Below are 15,869 nucleotides of genomic sequence, written 5' to 3' on the forward strand. Positions count from 1 at the left end.
GCTAGGACCATACTGTTTTTATTACTATAGCTTTGTAGTAGTTCTCACTATCTAGTAGTTCAGCACTTCCTTCTAAGGCCTGGACCTTGATTGGTATATGCTAATTTTGGAATGAATTTGTCAAATTTCTCTCTCTCTCTCTCTCTCACACACACACACACACACACAAACACACCCTAAAACACCCTAAAGAAAAAAAAGCTCAGGACAGAATTTTGAATATGAGGCACTGACATGACAGATTTACAGAAGCAGACTAGGTTAAGATTATCATGTAATCTTTCATCTTTAATGAAGTTAGAATTTTTTTCCATGAAAGTTTTATGCATTCCTAATTAGGTTAATTTTTGTTATGCTATCTTCTAGTATTATATAGCAGGGTCAGGAATGTACGGCTCACAAGCCAAATGCACATGCTTTTTAAAGTAAAGTTTTACAGGAACACAGCCATGTCCATTTGTTCAATGTCCACTGCTGCTTTCGAGTTCTATCAGCAGTTATAGTTGAGTCAGAGACCCTATGGTCCATAAAGCTAAAAATATTATCTGGTTCTTTGTTAAAAAAAAAAAAAAAAACCGCTGACCTATGGGTGTGGAAAACACCTATTAATTTTTATAAATAATCTTTTATTAATGTTACTGAATTCTCTTAGGTTTAGTAGTCTGCTGATTGTTTTCGGATTTTATGTAGATGACTGTATCATGCAAACAGTGAATTTTATTATTTTTAAAATTTCGATTCTTATTTGGTTTATGTTCAAAATTTCTCAAATATAATGTTTGCTACAGACTTTGGATTTATAGGCTTTATTGAGTTAGGAGAACTGCCTTTTATTCTCAGTTTTCTGATAGTCTTTTCATATACTAGAAGCTAATTAAAAACTTCTTTTGGGTATTCTAATAACTATCATTTAGCAATTTATGACATACTGTTATATGGTATTTCTCACACTTTACAGTGAATGGATACTTAACTTTTCATGTTTTAATATTTGGGTTCCCTAATAAACTGGTTGATTTAGTGAAGAATGGGGCTCAACTGTACTTCTGTGTATCTCCACTATACACCTTCATTTACCAATATTTTATTGCATGTATATAATATGTAAGGTATTATATAAGAAATTGTATTCTCTGACCAAGCAAGTAACTATAGCTGTTTAAATAAAAATGGTCCTGAGCTAGACAGGAACAAAGATAATAAAAGAAAATACACAGTTTTATCTCTCAGATGAATATCAATAATTTTAAGTAGAAAAGATCTATCAATCTTTGGAACTCATGGTATTTTTATATTAACCCACAAGCAATTCAGTAATTTCAGAAATTATTTAAAGCTACAACAAGTATATAACAATCTAAAGATAAGCTAGAAAAAAACAGTAGTTCTGATCTAAAGACTAAATGTGAATATTCACAAAGAAAATATTCTTAACTTCTAAAACTTCATCAATCAAGAAATCTACATGATACTACCATGTACTTTTAGTATCTTCTTATACTAAGTTCTACCCTTATATCCAACTAAAAGGAGTAAAAGTAAAATATAACTAATATACTTAGGCATATGCCCATGAAAAATTTTAAGTAAAACACTTCACAGAAGATAAAAAAGAAAGAGAATTACTCACTAAAGGTGCATTTTAGTTTTGAAAAAAATTAAGTGGCAGGTCATTCTTCTCTTTCATTGGCTAGGTTAGCAATTACTAAATTATTAATAATTAATTTGAGAATCATTATTTTAAGGATTTCAAAATACAATTCACAACCCCTTATCATAAAATCTGAAATTCCAAAAGCTCTAAAAACTTAAAAATTTTTTCACAGTTCACTTGAGAGCAATCTATCTTGAACTGATATGAGCTATTTATAGTCCTTACTTATTCTCTTTAGTGTGAATACCTGCTGAATATTAATGTGCTTAATTAGGAGAGTCCCCTGGACTCTACAGAAATAGTAAAATAACAGGTGACACATGTACCGTATTACTTCTCAAAGGTTTAAAAGTCCAATTATTGAAATTCAATGAGCCCTTGGTCTCTGATAATGGAGTGTGGATCTGAAAATCCTAAAACCATTAAAAAATATCCCCTCCCATTTGGTATGTCGCGTTTTCACTCTGTTGCTTGTTTTCTTTACTGTGTAGAAACTTTTTAGTTTGATGTAGTCCCTTTTGTCTATTACTGCTTTTGGTACTTGCGCTTTTGGTGTCATATTCAAGAAATCACTGCCTAGACCAATGTCATGAAGCTTTTCCCCTAAGATTTCTTCTAGATTTATAGATTCAGGTCTTATTTTTAAATCTTTAAACCACATTTCTGATAAGGGAGTAATATCTGAAATATACAAGAAACTCCTACAATTCAATAGCAAACCCCCCACATAACCAGATTAAAAAATGGGCCTAGGATTTGTTTGAATAGACATTCCTCTAAAGAAGGAATACAAATGGCAAAAGGTATATGAAAAAGATTATCAACATCAGTAATCGCTGGGGAAATTCAAATCAAACCACAATGAGAGAGATACCAATTCACATCTTTTAGGTTATCAAAAGAACAAAAGATAAATACTAGCAAGGATATGTGGAAATAGTAACCCTTATACACTGTTGGTGAAAATGTAAAATGGTGCAGCCACTCTGAAAACCAGTATGAAGGTTCCTTAAAAAATTAAAAACAGAACTACATGATCCAGATACCTCATTTCTTGGTATATATCCAAAGGAAATGATACCAGTATCTTGAAGAGACATCTGCCCTTCCAAGTTCTTGGCAGTAAATTTACAATAGTCAAGATAATGGAAACAGCCTAAATGTCTGCTGATAGATAAAAGTATAAAGAAAATATGGTATATACATATGATGGAGTATTATTCAGCCTTAAAAAGGAAGGAAATCCTATTATATGTGATGATGTAGATGAATCTGAGGGATATTATGCTTGGTAAAGTAAGGACAAATAGTGCACGATTCACTTATATGAAGTTATGTAAACTAGTCAAATTCATAGAAACAGAGCAGAATGGTGGTCTTCAGGAGCCAGGGAAAGGGAGAAATGAGAAGTTGCCATTCAACTGGAACAAAGTTTCAGTTTTATAAGATGAATAAATTCTAGAAATTTGCTGTACAACAATGTGCCTACAGTTAATACTGTAAGCACACACATTTAAAACTTTGTTAAGAGAGTAGATATCAAGGTAAGTGTTCTTACCAAATTTAAAAAAAGTTAATCTTTTACTCCTCTGTCTCTACCTGTGCTTTAGATTCTAAAACATATTTAAATAAAAAAAATGTTGCTTTCACATCAGGTTCATTTTGACAGTATCCTTTAAATAGACACTTAAAAAATCACAAAAAAGCTTGAAAAATATTAAACAAAATGTTTAATAGTGATTTGATTCTATTGAGACAATGTACCATAACATTTATAACATATTTATACTGTACCTTATTCTAAAAGAGATTTGAATTGGAGGGCTTTTTAAATACAGCATATTAATTTAAGTGCAAATTTAGGTAACTTCTATACTGAGAAAAATATATTCAAGTAGAAAAAAGGTATATATATATTTGCAACATACAATTAGGTTCTTCTATCATTCTGGATTTTATTATCTGAAATCAAAGCTTCAAAGTCATGCATTATGCTATAAAAAGTGGGAGCACTTACTTAGGAGTAGAAGGACCCCTTGGCCATGTTCCATCTTCATTTTTCTGTTCTATCACTAATACCTGCAAATATGACACAATAAAAGACTGTTTTTCCTTAACCCTGAAGTTAAAGTAGCTTTAGAAGATTAGCTGTATGTGCTAAGAAACTAAGCAAATCTGCAGTTACTTAAAGGACACAGTAGACAAAGTGAAGAGGTATTTCCATTCTGACTCTAAAGCAGGGCAAGGGAGACAAAAAGACCTTATTTGTAATAAGTCGGCAACGACAGTCAGGAGGAAAGAAATTAATACACTTGAGGAAAATTACTGGTTCCATGGCTTTAAGTATAAAAAAGTTTAAACCAAGTACATAGAATATAAGTTCCTTGAATTTAGGAAGTACGTTTTCTATTTCTTTTCTATTTGTAGCCTGTAAAAGTACCTCGCAAAAAACAGACGCTCAATAAATGGTTAGAGTCGTTGTGAAACACTGATGTATGATCTGAGCTAACTATTATTATGCAAACACTGAGGAACAGAGACAAAGACAATTCCAAATTACAGATTATACATTATTTGTGGCTTTGAAATTTGTCACACTATCACTGAGTAAATTATAGACTCTTTTAATATATAAGTGATAGAGCCACATTTGTGAGAATCAGACTGAAGTTCCCTACGGCAGCATGGTTAAGATAGATAAAAATCACCTCTGATAAATGAAAAGTATAGGTCAAGGTGAGCTACACTTTATTTTAAAACAGCTCAGAATCTTTTCTCTTATCTTTCAGTCTAAAAAAGAAGGCTTTCTTCTAGTTTTTCTAGGGCCTGAATCTGTGCAAAGAAGAAAAACTAAGCAACATAATTAAAAGAAATATGTGATAATCTCAACAAGAAGTTAATATCTAAATTTCTATAGAGAACTATAATATGGAAAACATACCCTGAATTTCAAGGCATTACAAAGTTGAATATATTCTACATATTCAGTTTTATTAACTCTTTTTTCTTCAAGTTGTAATTCCGCAACCTGCTCTACATACTCTTAGTAATATACTTTTATGGGCTGTTTCAGGCAATCTGTAAGCTGGCATTTGGGTCTTAACCATGTAAAATGTAAGCTTGTTTCAAAACACATATAACAAATATAACACATAACAAATAATAAAACACTGATTTAAAAAACTCATGGAACCACACTGTTGAAAGAGTATGCTAATTAAAATACTTAAAGTGATCTTTTAAAAAAATCTGTATCTCCTACTTTCAAAAAACATACATGAAGCATATATGTAGCATATAAAGAATAAGTGCACTACATACCCACCATCCTGATCCCTCTCTGACCATATTCCTGTCCTACCTACCATAGGCAATTATCCATGATGCTCAGTTTTCCTGATATCATTCTGATATAGTTATATATTTATATATTTTTATAGATTTATAAAATTTAATTCAGTGAGTAATTTTTAACACCTGAAGAAAGGTTTTCCTTCACTATAACTTTTAACTATATAGGCATCTACACAGATATTATAATATATAAATACACATATATACATACATATTTAAACTTCGTCTCTCATAGGAGTTAAATCAGCTATAAAACAAAAGATTTCAGCCACAGAAAGTTTCAAAGTTATGCACTTAATATCACTGTTTATGGTCTGCTTTGTAAAGGAAGGTCCTAAAGCTGAAGTAAGATTCAAACAAATTATTTAAAGTTTAACCGTAATATGTTTCTAGCAGTACCGGCATGTAAAATTCCTTATGTTTCTACAGTCATAGATATTAATGCTGAATGGTGCCAGAAATGTGAAAATTCACTCCTTTATTCAAATATATCACTTTCTGAATAAAATTTTGCTCATGGGTAAAACTAACTAAAAATAAAAATACTTTTAGAAAGATTTCAAAATTTAATTAAATTGAACACATGCATAGAAGGGACAGAAATAAAGACAACACATTTTCGGAGGCAAACTTTTCAATAACATAGCGTTGTTTCAGTTTTTACAGAGGATGCTTTCAACTTCAAAAAAAAAAAAAAAAAAAAAAAAGAATTTAGTCCAGGGAACTGTTTAGTTCATTTATCATCAGTCAGAAAATAACTAGCACAAAATCTGGAAATTTTAATGCATATTCTTTGAACCATTCCTATTGCAAAAGATCAAACGTCCTTAAAGATACTTAATAATCTTATTAAAATAATTTATTCTGTCCTCTTCATTCTGATAAATGGATTCCTATCAAGAATATCAAATTATTTAAGTTCTCTAAGCTTTCGCTTTCTAAAGTATACAACAGGTAGAATAATAGCCATTATATAGAGTCAATTAACGAAAAGATTTAAAGAAGTAATTCTATGTATTTTAAATTGTACTCCTGGAGCTACCTCAAAGCCTGATGGATGGTAACCAGGGAGAGAACTGTATGTCTACTGGAAGGCAGAGAGAGAAAGTTGGTTGACTAGGGAGAGTAATGCTGACTAACCAGTAGAGTTCCAAATGTCTCCTCAGCTTCAATTGGGTAACTCATTTTAATTGTAATACATATTAGACTTTGTAAGATTTCACTTAAGAATATAATGGCTAAAATAAGTCTGAAAATCACTGTTTTATAGCCTAGTACAATATCTGACTAGGCATTTGCTAAAAATTAATTTCCCTCTGTCCCTCTGAAATTTTTAATAACATATATCACATATCAATAGTAATTTAAGTAAAACAGAAGAAAAAACCCAAAAATTTGCATATACTGAAACACCAGGCTCTGTGTTAGATACCAAAATAAAAATAAATAGGACACAAAGTCCAACTGAAACAAGGACCTCATACTCTAGTTGGGGAGCTTAATATGTAAGTAACTAAAGCATATAATAAATGATACAAAGATATGTATGTAAATCATTATGGAAGTTCAGAGAGCAATTTTTCTCTCCAAAGTAAAAAAAAGAAAAAAAGAAAAAATCCTATACCTCAACTAAATATTGAGATAAACAGAACAGGAAAGGCTGAAGAAATGATGTGACATTTGAGTTGGAATGTAAAGGATAAATAATCTGATCCGGTCAGATTACATGATAGGATGGGATGCTTACTTTAAATATTTGGATCTTTAAAAGGACTTTTTTTCTGGATGAATGCAGGGATGGGAAGAAGGGTACAACAGGCAGATGGAACAACATACACAAAAGTGCAGAAGTATGGTACAGCATAGTAGGCTCAGGGAACTATAAGCAGTTCAGTGTGGTATTGTCAGTGCAAATCACAAGGCAAGGATGATCTAAAGATGCTAGAGGACTAGGCAAAAGCATAAAACATGATTTGCATGCTGTGTTAAGGTGCCTGGATTTTATTCCACAATTGTTAAGGATCCAGGAAAGGTTTATGGAAAGGAAATAATAAGGTTTACATTTTAGAAAGAGTACTCTGACAGAAATATGGAAGACTAGGAGTGGACATGCAAAAGACTGGAGGCAGAGGGATCTGTTAAGAGATTACTGAAAGATAAGGGCTGGTAATGGAATAGAGATATTTAGAAGGTAGAAGTCAGTAGGACTTGCTGATTGTGTCCAAATATTTCCATTTCTCAACACATTTATTTCTTTGGATTATATTATAAAGAAAGACCAAATTGAGCGTTGATACCTTCCAGCAGAGGTTGGCAAACTACAGTTCACTTAGCTCACTGATTGCTTTTGTAAATAAAGTTTGTAGGAACATAACTATATCCGTTTGTTCACATACCATGTATGACTACTTTTGTCTACAATGGCAAAATTGTAGTCGTGACAGAGACCATACAGATCACTGAGCCAAAAGTATTTACTATTTGATCCTTTACAAAAAGTTGGCTGACCCCTTATTACATTAGCTAGTTTTAGGTGGAAAATAATTTCTTTTTAAAAAGTAGGTTATTCTTAAGCTCAAAAAGAGAAGCAGAAGTTATAATTAGTGACCAGTCAGGATAGAGAAGAGATGAATTAGAAAGGGGAAACCAGAGACAGTAGAACCCATTATAGATTATCAGGATAGCCATAAAGTTTGTGACTCAAAATAGCTTCATGTATGGTATGCTTAAAATAAACAGTATTGCTAAAAAATACCTGTCCTTGGTATAAACCAGCATCCTGAATGGTGCTGTCTGGTTTATTCAGTGGTTCAAATGTATTACTCATGTATTTGTTCCACAATCTGGTCTCCTTTTCATCTGGAATATTGAAGATTTTTCTTATTTCCTTTTCAATTGTATCTGGATTTAAGGAGGAAAGATACATAAATATAATAAATATTTTAAAATATACTACATAGAGCTAAGAGCTCACTAGCATAAAAGTCCTAAATTCAAAATACTGATAAAATAGCAAGAATAGATGAACAAATACGTAGGAAGTATATAAACAATAAAGAAAGTTTTTAAGACCAGGTGTACTTTTTAAGAACAAAACTGTAATTATAACTCTGAGAGATGATTACTTTAGGAAATTAAGATCTCAAAAGGTAAAAATCAATCATATAACACTAAAATATAATTTATGTTACATAGGATGAGCTTAAACTTTTTACACGTTATAAAAGCAATATATCTTCTGATAATATGTTGGAGTTAGAAATTAAAGTATGAGTCAGAGATGGCACAGATGAAAAATATTTTAAGTTACAGCACAATCAATTTAAGATTAATTTATATTACACTGAATACAATTTACAATTTTAATAGCTAACTAAAATAAAATAGAATATAGGGACACAAAGAAAAGTGCCTTCCTTGAAGACACAGATGTCTGTGTTGGTCAAAATTTCTTGTTTCCAAAGTAAAACCATATATTTTCCTTATTTCTAAACCAATTATCTGAGCAGAAGTCTTTTTTTTAAACTGTAGCACCTTAACCTGTTGTAAAATAAGACATAGGAGTATCTACGTATTTGAGAGTACAGATGTAATTAAGTTTCAGTACCATATTTAGATGAATCTTTAAATAGTTAAACATTAGAAAGAGATATTAGAAAATAATACTGTATCTATCAAATTATGGTCAATAACTTACCTAACTTCAACTTGAGAAAACTGTAATTAAAATATTTTATGAAATACAAAGAAATATAAAATACTCCTAAATTTTAGAATACTTGGTTAGTTTTGAATAAAACATTATTTATAGAATCATAAACCTAATAATATATGTTCTCTTAAAAAATATAAAAATCCATAGTTATCCTACGTATATAAATTTAGTCCAATAACATTGTTTATGTTCTACTTAACAGCTAACATTCTTTTTTTTTTTTTTAACAGCTAACATTGTTTAATAGTCTTGTAGTCTGTCAGAGTTTGATTAAGGCATTAAATAAGTGATAAATATTATGATGTATTTCAAAACTTAAAGCAAATTAGACAGACTATTTAAATAATTACATTGAATAAATATACATATACTGACAGTACTGTTCTCTATTTTGGCAGGGTTTTTTTTTCTTTTTATTGAAGTGTAAATGTATACAGAAAAATGCATCAGTATACAATGATAATTTTCCAAGGCGGAATCACCTGTGGAAGCAATATTCAGATCAAGAAACAGAAAATTATCTAGGATAGATGAAGAAGCCAAAGAAGGGAGATCATTTTAATCTTTCTATAAAAATGAGTACTTCTTTCCTGATTGCAGAAAGCAATTTTTTGCAATAAGAAAATAAAATACAAATAAAATGTCTACTTAGAGATAACCACTGTTAACATTTTCGTATTTCTTCTTCCAGGCATTTTTTCTATTAAGACATACATATTTATATACATTATATAATAGATATGAACACATATGGGAATATCTCATTTGTTGAGTTTTGAAAAGGGTAATGCAAAGGCCCTGAGGTTGGAATATATCTGGTATGTTTTACAACAGCATGGTGCCCAATGCAGCTGAAATGGAATAAGCAAGGTGGAAATAAGACCATAAAGGTACTTAGGTAGGATCATGTAGAATTCAGTGAGGTATGAAAGTATTCTGTTTTATCTGAGCAAGAAGAGAAGGCATTGAGGAGTTTTAAGCAGAGAAGTCGCATGATCTAAATGACATTTTAAATGTTCACTTTGCTGTTAGTGAAGAACAAACTACAGGATGTCAAGTATGGGAGACTAGGCTACTGCAGCACTGTAAACCAAGGTGGAAGCAGCAGAAGCAGTGTTACATGGTCAGACTAAGAACAGATTCTGAAGGAACTGCTTAGAAGACATGTTGCTAGAGTATACATGCAGGGTGAGAAATACAGGTGAATCAGAATATCAAGGGTTTTGGCCTGAGCAATTGGAAGGCAAGTGATGATTACTTAGATGGGGGAAAAATGACAGGATAGTAGGTTTTAGGATGAAGGGGGAGAATTTAGTTTCAGATATGTTATATCTTTAGATTCTTATTAGACACATGTGAAGATGTGGAAAGGTTAAGACTGGAATTAAGGAAGAGTTTGGGTAGGAGTTATAAGATATCAAAATATAGGAAGAATTTAAAGCCAGTGGACTAGAGGAATTCATCAAGGAAAAGAAAGGAGATCCAAGGACTAAGCATGCAACACTGATGTTTTAAGACCAGAAATATGAAGATTTTACAAAGGATTCTGGGAAGATGTGGCCAGTGAGAATTTGTACCCCAGCAGCCATATTAAGAGAAAATATTTCTAGACAGAAAAGCGAGTAAGTATGGTAATTTTTGTTGGCAGATTTAAGAAATGGAAGACTTTGAACATTGAATTTATCAATGTAAAAGTACTTAGAGACCACCACAGAAGCAGAGCCAAGGGAGTAGTAGGTCTGATATAGTAGGCTCATGAGAAAATGGGAGCAGCCAGAGAGAAGTTTGCTTATACTGAGGTTTGGTAAGTGCAGTTATAGACAATGACGGCCGAGGGTGTATCTATGGGAACTGGAGGTTGAGGCTGGGTGCAGATCAAGATCACTGGAGCTGAGAATGTCAAGGTATTGAGAACGTGTGTATATTTTTTTACATTATATTAGACAGCTAATGAAAAGTATACAGAGGTAAAAAAACAACACAGATAACAGAAATAAAATTATTCTGAGAAACAATTCTAGTGGAACATTTAATAAGAAAGTTAAGCAATTATATTAATAAATTTTATAAACAAAGCATTTTTCAAATTTTATAATACAAATTATTTTTTCAGTGGTATCCTTAAAGAAAAAATTAAACAAATTTTATCTATCTTATTGGAACATGTTCAATATCCAAACATATCAATTTAGGGAGAAAAGTATTAAACAGCAAAATATTCTGCTTTGAACATGGTAAGTTATTTAGATCCTGCCTATGGCTACTACCATTTTTATTATAAATCAATGTAGGCAGTACTAGCTGAAAATGGAACATTTTATTAATTTGGTAAAAACAGAAAACGGGTACTTTTTATTTCTGAATTCTATTCATATAATTTATATAGCTATATTTCATGTATACAGCTATTTTGATCATTTTTAATCAAGATTTTTAAAAAAACCATATGGAAAAATATACATCCCGTATTTCCTTTCTTATCAAAATCATTATTTTTTCACAACTCACTTCCTATAGAAAAACAAAATAAGCCTGAGTAACACTTGCATCGATTGTGCAAGGAATCAATTAAAAGATGAGACTGGTATAAGAGCCCTGGTTAAGGAGTTACAATATTGGGCCTATCACTTGGTACCAGGGTAAACTGAGGTAGCTAACTTAGCCTAAGCCTAGGCTCCAACACCTTTTAAGATAAGAGTATAGTATTGCTGAGGTTTAAATAAGAAATTTCCTGTAAAGTGCCTAAAACATAGTAACCATTCAATAACTGCTAACCACTATGACAGCTATAACCATGAAGTCTCTAAAATTCCTGACTAGACTATTTTTAAGTGTTGTAAAACATTTTTCACTTAACTTAGCTCTAATATAGATTTTCAAAATTGGGCCTACTATAAGGAAATGTGACCAGTATACACGTATACATTGATATTTTCTTTCTGATATTTTCCTTTTCATTCTCTTTAAAACTGTTTAATGACCACAAAAGTACTGATAACAAAATTTGAAAAAATTATTTTAATACAATAAGAAATGTTAGCTATATAAAAATTTATTCATACAAAATTTTAAGGCATATAACCAATGTTACATGTAGCATTTAAAGTATTAGTAAATTTAAACTATGCTGATTAAAATCTATGCAAATCATTAACTTTCCAAATCAAAGATTCTTTATAAATTATCTCCTTGATAAATTCTTACTTAGTACCTAATGTGAAAACTCCAAAATGCTTGTTTTGAGTTCAGAAATTAAACCTCAAATCTTCATATAACAAGTTTAAAAATATTATTCAGTGAACTACTGTTCTAAAATAAGATCTTATTGTCTCAAAAATTTATATTTTCCTGTAGATGAGGAACAAAGAAAATACCAAAATTGAACATGTTCCAATAATGAAAGATAAAATTTGTTTTTCTTTTTTCTTTAAAATTACTAGAAAACTACATCAAACATTTAAGAGGTAGCTTCTTACTTATATCCCAATTGGCTGAGCATTTCAAAAATTCATCTCTGAATTAACTTTAAAAGATCACCTTTGTTTGATAGACTTATAGATTCCTATTGTGCACATTTTACTATTATGATTAATGTAATTTTATATATATTAAAAAAAACTTTTCATTTTTAGGATGTAGGAATGTTTTACTTTCCTGAGTATGGTCCAAAAATCTAGAAATGCAAGTTAAGTTACTTTATCCACAACAATATAATAAAATGACATTTATATATGAAGTTTCTAATATTTTAAGCATTCATTTTAGAAAGATGACTGTATGAGTTTATATGAAATTATTCCTCAAATTACAAATGTTCTAGCTAAATAAATAGAGGGAAAATAAAAAATTCATACATAATATTTGGCAAAAACATTAGGATTAACTAAGCATTTGGAACTGAAAATGGTATTATTTCATGAAAATTATGGGTTAAAATTATTTTCCTACAGTGAAATGACTAAGTGGTGAAAGTCAAAGGTATTCATGCAATTCAGAAGTACTTTTATTTACTTTTAATAAAGTGTATTTAAGAGCTTAAGATTTATTTTCTTAGCAACTTTCAAATTTACAATACAATATTATTGACTATAGTCACCATACTGTACATCACATCCTTATGACTTATTTTATAACTGGAAGTTTATACCTCTTAATACCCTTCACCCATTTCACCCACATCTCAAGTCCCTCCCATTTGGCAACCATTAATCTGTTCTCTGTTACCTATGAGTTTTGTTTTGTTTATTCAGTACATTCTTGATTTTTAAGATGTGGCTTTTAAACAGAATTTTTAAAAGTTACATATATTTTAATATATATGTGCAGATAGGTAAATACATAAAGATATGTAAATATATAAATATATAGAAGGAGTTAGGCACACTTATATTTGATACTATAATTCTGTAACCTACTCATTAAAAAAAAAAATCAATGAGTCACAACAATGCTAAGCCTGCTACCTTAAGTATCTACTTAATTATATTTAGAGTCCAAAGAATAAACTGAGAGAAAAAAAATAAACAATTGTCATTTTCCATGCTAAGGGTACATATTATTATTATTATTATTATTATTATTATTATTATTATTATTATTATTATTATTATTATTATTATTATATATTACATTACCTGACAAAGTTTTATCTACACAGGTTTTTATTTATTTTACTTTAATTTATATTCATGTTACAAACATGATACACATTTTCAAGTGCTAAATTAAAACAATAATTATTTGATTTTTTAAAATAAGTAAAATGGCACAAATATTAAACTCACCTAATAATGACAAGAAGATCTAGAAAGGATAAATAACTCAACTCTAAGCTAAGATACATTGTATCAAACTTGGAAATCAGTAATGTTTAAGGATAAAGTCTTAAAATGGTTATCATCCTAGCAGCATATAACAAATAGAATTGTAACTAAATTTCTAATAGCAATGGTTTAACAGAGACAGGATCTTGCATTACCTATTGTGTCAGCTTTGCTAAATCTTCGAGTTACAACATTGTTCATATTTCCATTTTCACAGAGCTTCAATTCTGTTAGATATACTTCTACTTTGCAGTGCTTTACAAACATACCCTGTTCAACCACCTAAAAAACAAAACAAATCAGTGTCAGCTATAGCTTGATATATTTCACTGCTTGGAATAACAATACATTTCTCTAAAGAGGCTTTAGAAAAAAATTATAGATCTCCAATGAAAAAATAGTAATTACTAAAACATATCAACATAAAATAAAAGATACTGGATAACTGAAAAAGCAAGGAACATTTCTGGAAATTTTGATATTTAACAGAATATGAACAATCATGATACAAATATTAATAGTTTAGAAAGGCTCCATGAAGACACTTCGTATATTATAATGAAGACATGTAGTATTTATGACGAGAAACTGCATCCAAAATGTAAATACAGCTCTGATTAAAGATACAGACATACTTCTAGCTTTCAGTACTTGATTTCAAGCAGAAAACCTTTAAAAATGGTAAGTTTTACAAAATTTCAGTTAGCAACAGCTATAATGATTCTGTATGTTAAAATAAATCTTTTAAAATGATAATTCCAAATTACTGCTGCCAAAATATTCAGCTATGCCCTGTAACTGATATGTTAATTTTCCATACCAGGATGACTTTGTATGACCTTTAAATGCTCACTCAGTAATTCTATGCAACAAATGAAAACAAAAAGCTGCTAAACATGCAAGCAATAAAGCAAAAAAAGAGAAAAAGTATATACATTAGGGTCACCTTTTTGATAAGTATATTTCCTTTTGATCTTCTAAAGGTTAACTGTAGGATTTCAGTCATGAATACTGTTTCTGAAAATAGTAATCAGCCTGATACGTGATACATTAGACAAATATGGCAAAAGGGAGGCTCCAAATAACTGCTGTACTCAAGCTTAGCATCCATTCAGCAAGGGACTTATAAATTTATCTTTCACTCACAGGAAACTTATTTTAGCTCAAATAGTTCAAATATAGTTTATCTAGTATTTAATGTCAAATCCAATGTGAATTTTTATGATACTCTACTAATTAGATATATTCTAATTATACTTGTTACATTCACATTTCTAAATAGGCAACAACCTGCACTTCCGTTAATTAACTTAAACCCATATTATAAACTAATATATGAACTGTCTAACTTAGTTAACTAATTTGTTTTATATCTTATTTGAAGGATTTTGTTTTATGCTTATTTGAAGTCAAGAATGTAGCAAAGGATATAATATCATTTAATTTTATAAGATCACTTGGAGTTATAGTTAAGTAGGAAAGCTAGGAGTAAAATATTTCTATCAGAAATTTTGGGGACTCAGTATCTGAATAAGAATCCTAAAATAACATTATATTAAGTTAGTTACTAATCACTGTTAGGTTGTTGAAACTGAGGTACCTAAAGACTTCATTTTTATGGAAAAAAATGGAGTGACTAACAATAAAGCAGGTAATGGGATAAATAAACAGGATAAAATAATAAAAAATAAGAAAATCCCTCATAATGATTTATATTGAGGTATGTATTTTCTAAGCAAACATAGTTTTTCCTTAAACTGAAAATTAATTTTCATAATACTAATAGATAGTATCCTGGAAAGAACTTGGCAATTTAACTGTCAGAAGTCACTATCAACAATGAAAACAAAACATCAAGATTATTTAAAAAACCACACTTTATTGGGACTCAGAATTTTTCTTACTTTTTCTTTTCTCCAACAATACTTTACATTGCTAAAACCCTCATTATCACTACTCAGAATACTACTATATTTATAAGGTATTTTACTATTTCCAAAAGAAGTGTATTAATAAGCAGTTCTTTTAAAGAAGACACGAGTTTGTTCTCCAATTATTTTTATTTGAAAGAACCATTCTATATGAATGATTAAAGCTTGAACACAACAGCATCATAGCATAGAAAAATAATTAGCACATTTCTGTGTTAGTATCATTATACTCATATGCAGACTGTTTGTTCATATAACATCTCCTTTATATTTGTTTATATAAAATATCCTGCCTTCATTAAAAATATCTGTGCTGAAAATAATCATTTAAAATAGATGGCTATGAAGACTGTAACAAGAAGAAACAGGCTTATGAGAAACAGGGTACAAAG

The 15,869-nt window shown here is 30.0% G+C and overlaps 1 protein-coding gene across 6 annotated transcripts in view; it reads right to left on the bottom strand.

The window, feature by feature from the left end:
* The window catches only part of USP15 (ubiquitin specific peptidase 15), a 108,950-nt gene that overhangs the window by 56,994 nt on the left and 36,087 nt on the right, over window positions 1-15,869 (bottom strand). For all 6 annotated transcript variants that reach the window (XR_004324535.1, XM_006192376.2, XM_006192375.2 and 3 more), the window contains 3 exons: window positions 13,702-13,828; window positions 7,764-7,909; window positions 3,672-3,733 (listed from right to left, as the gene is read on the bottom strand). Coding sequence is in view for 5 of the 6 variants with exons in the window: in XM_006192376.2 (XP_006192438.1) it covers window positions 3,672-3,733; window positions 7,764-7,909; window positions 13,702-13,828 (335 nt within the window). In the remaining variant the exon portion in view is untranslated. The remainder of the gene's footprint in view (window positions 1-3,671; window positions 3,734-7,763; window positions 7,910-13,701; window positions 13,829-15,869) is intronic.

This window comes from Camelus ferus, chromosome 12 (genome assembly GCF_009834535.1).
Source record: "Camelus ferus isolate YT-003-E chromosome 12, BCGSAC_Cfer_1.0, whole genome shotgun sequence".
Classification (NCBI taxonomy): Eukaryota; Metazoa; Chordata; class Mammalia; order Artiodactyla; family Camelidae; genus Camelus; species Camelus ferus.